The sequence below is a fragment of the Arachis stenosperma genome, chromosome 3, assembly GCF_014773155.1.
Source record: "Arachis stenosperma cultivar V10309 chromosome 3, arast.V10309.gnm1.PFL2, whole genome shotgun sequence".
NCBI lineage: Eukaryota > Viridiplantae > Streptophyta > Magnoliopsida > Fabales > Fabaceae > Arachis > Arachis stenosperma.
In genome coordinates this window covers 46,286,844-46,288,699 of record NC_080379.1, presented here as the reverse complement: position 1 = coordinate 46,288,699, position 1,856 = coordinate 46,286,844, and the positions used below count along the sequence as shown (strand labels likewise).

The window sequence follows — 1,856 nt, the reverse complement described above, 5'->3', positions numbered from 1 at the left end:
AAGATACAAATATTTTATAGAGAGTCAAACAAGAAAGCTCTAACGGATTGATGTTTTTCACCCATCTTATTTAGCCTTGCAATATCCATTGTTGTTTCCGTATGGGAAGGATGGATTTCGTTTGGGTATTGCAACATCAGATTCTATCTCTGCTAGGCCTACAAAGAAAAATAAAACAATCACTTTGCGACAATTCTTTACTTTTTGACTACAGAAAAGGAAGGGTGAATCTCTATTAATTCTGAGATCAAAGAGATTATTCCAACAGTTTCTGGTAGATGCCTATACAATGGTGGAATCAGAGAGGTTAAAATTCTTTAGGTGTAAACAACTACAGTTGAGGGTTTATAAATACAAATGTCTGCATGAAAGTCTTAAAAATGGGGATGTAGATGTTGCAATGCTTGGCAAAAGAATCATTCTTCCCAGTACTTTACCGGTGGACCTAGGTACATGATGAATAATTATAAAGATGCATTTGCAATTTGCATATATGCAGGATATCCTAACTATTTTATCACTATGACCTATAACCCTGAAAGGGATGGGATAAAAAGAGAAGTGACTCCCATTGGATTGAAGGCAGAAGACCGCCCTGATATATTGTGTCAAGTTTTCAAGATTAAGCTTGATGGTTTGATTGATGACCTAAAAGAGGAAAAAATCTTTGGCAAAATTTTGGGATGTAAGTCTGTATTTATGCAACACCTTATTAAAACCTTATATTGTAATGTTTTTCTCATTTGTCTTTTTCAATTTTCAGATGTTTGCACTATAGAGTTTCAAAAGAGAGGACTTTCGCATGCACATATCCTTTTATTCATGAGTAACAAGTTCAAGCCACAAACACCAGATGACATAGACAAACATATAAAAGCTGAGATTCTGATGAAAATGAAAGGCCAAATCTACATGGAGCTATTCAAAATTAAATGGTACATGGTCCATGTGGTCCGTACAACAAGAATTCACCTTGCATGAAGAATAGATCATGTTCAAAGTTTTATCCAAAAGAGTTTAGACAGCGAACACTCATTGATGAAGCCGGATTTCCCAAACATAGGCATAATGATAACGGTTGAACAGTGAAGAAAAGGGAATGTATACTAGACAATAAGTTTATTGTTCTGTATAATCCAAAATTGTTTCTCAAGTTCGGGTGCCACATAAATGTGGAATACACATACCAAACAAGTTCTAATAAGTATCTGTTTAAGTATGTACACAAGAACAATGACCGTGTAACAGCTACCCTATACAATGTTGGTGATCCGTCAGAAGCCACATAAGTTGTTGACGAAATTAGAAATTACTACGATTGTAGGTACATTTCGGCATGTGAGGCAGTTTTGTATTTATTTGGATACAAAATCCAAGAGAAAGAACCATTTGTGATTAGACTTCCATTTCATTTGAAGGATGAGCAACTTGTGGTTTATAGTGAAACTTCTAATGTGAATGATATCATCGAAAGAGCAATATCTCATAAGTCCATGTTTTTAGGGGTGGATGGCGGCGAACATGTCATATCCCTATGCTCGAAGTCTGACTTATGCTAAGTTTCCAACCAAGTTTGTTTGGAAGGACAATGCTTCAAAGTGGTTTTCTCAAAAGCAACGCTTCGCAATTGAAAGGTTGACTCATGTACCTGCAGGTAATGACGAGTTTATATTCAATTTTGATCTTATTTATTTGATTATTTAAATTTAAAATCTTAACAACGTATACCCCACATCCATTTTATTCGATTTACCTACACTAAAAAATAAATGTTCAAATAACTTTTAGCAATTATAATATGTAGATTATATAATTTTAGAATTGTTCTATATTTTTTAGAAAAATTAATCTTATGT

The 1,856-nt window shown here is 33.9% G+C and overlaps 1 protein-coding gene across 1 annotated transcript; it reads left to right on the top strand.

The window, feature by feature from the left end:
• Window positions 1-289: 289 nt before the first annotated feature.
• On the top strand, window positions 290-1,559 carry LOC130966035 (uncharacterized). Its single transcript, XM_057890790.1, has 4 exons — window positions 290-449; window positions 500-685; window positions 764-935; window positions 1,325-1,559. Exons 1-4 carry the CDS (start codon window positions 290-292, stop codon window positions 1,557-1,559), a joined length of 753 nt encoding a protein of 250 aa, XP_057746773.1.
• Window positions 1,560-1,856: the final 297 nt, after the last annotated feature.

Coding starts and splice junctions, on each gene's coding strand:
- LOC130966035 (XM_057890790.1), top strand. CDS start 290: ATGGTGGAATCAGAGAGGTTAAAATTCTTTAGGTGTAAACAACTACAG. Junction 686..763: donor CTTTGGCAAAATTTTGGGAT/GTAAGTCTGTAT, acceptor TTCAATTTTCAG/ATGTTTGCACTATAGAGTTT. Junction 936..1,324: donor GAGCTATTCAAAATTAAATG/GTACATGGTCCA, acceptor CTACGATTGTAG/GTACATTTCGGCATGTGAGG.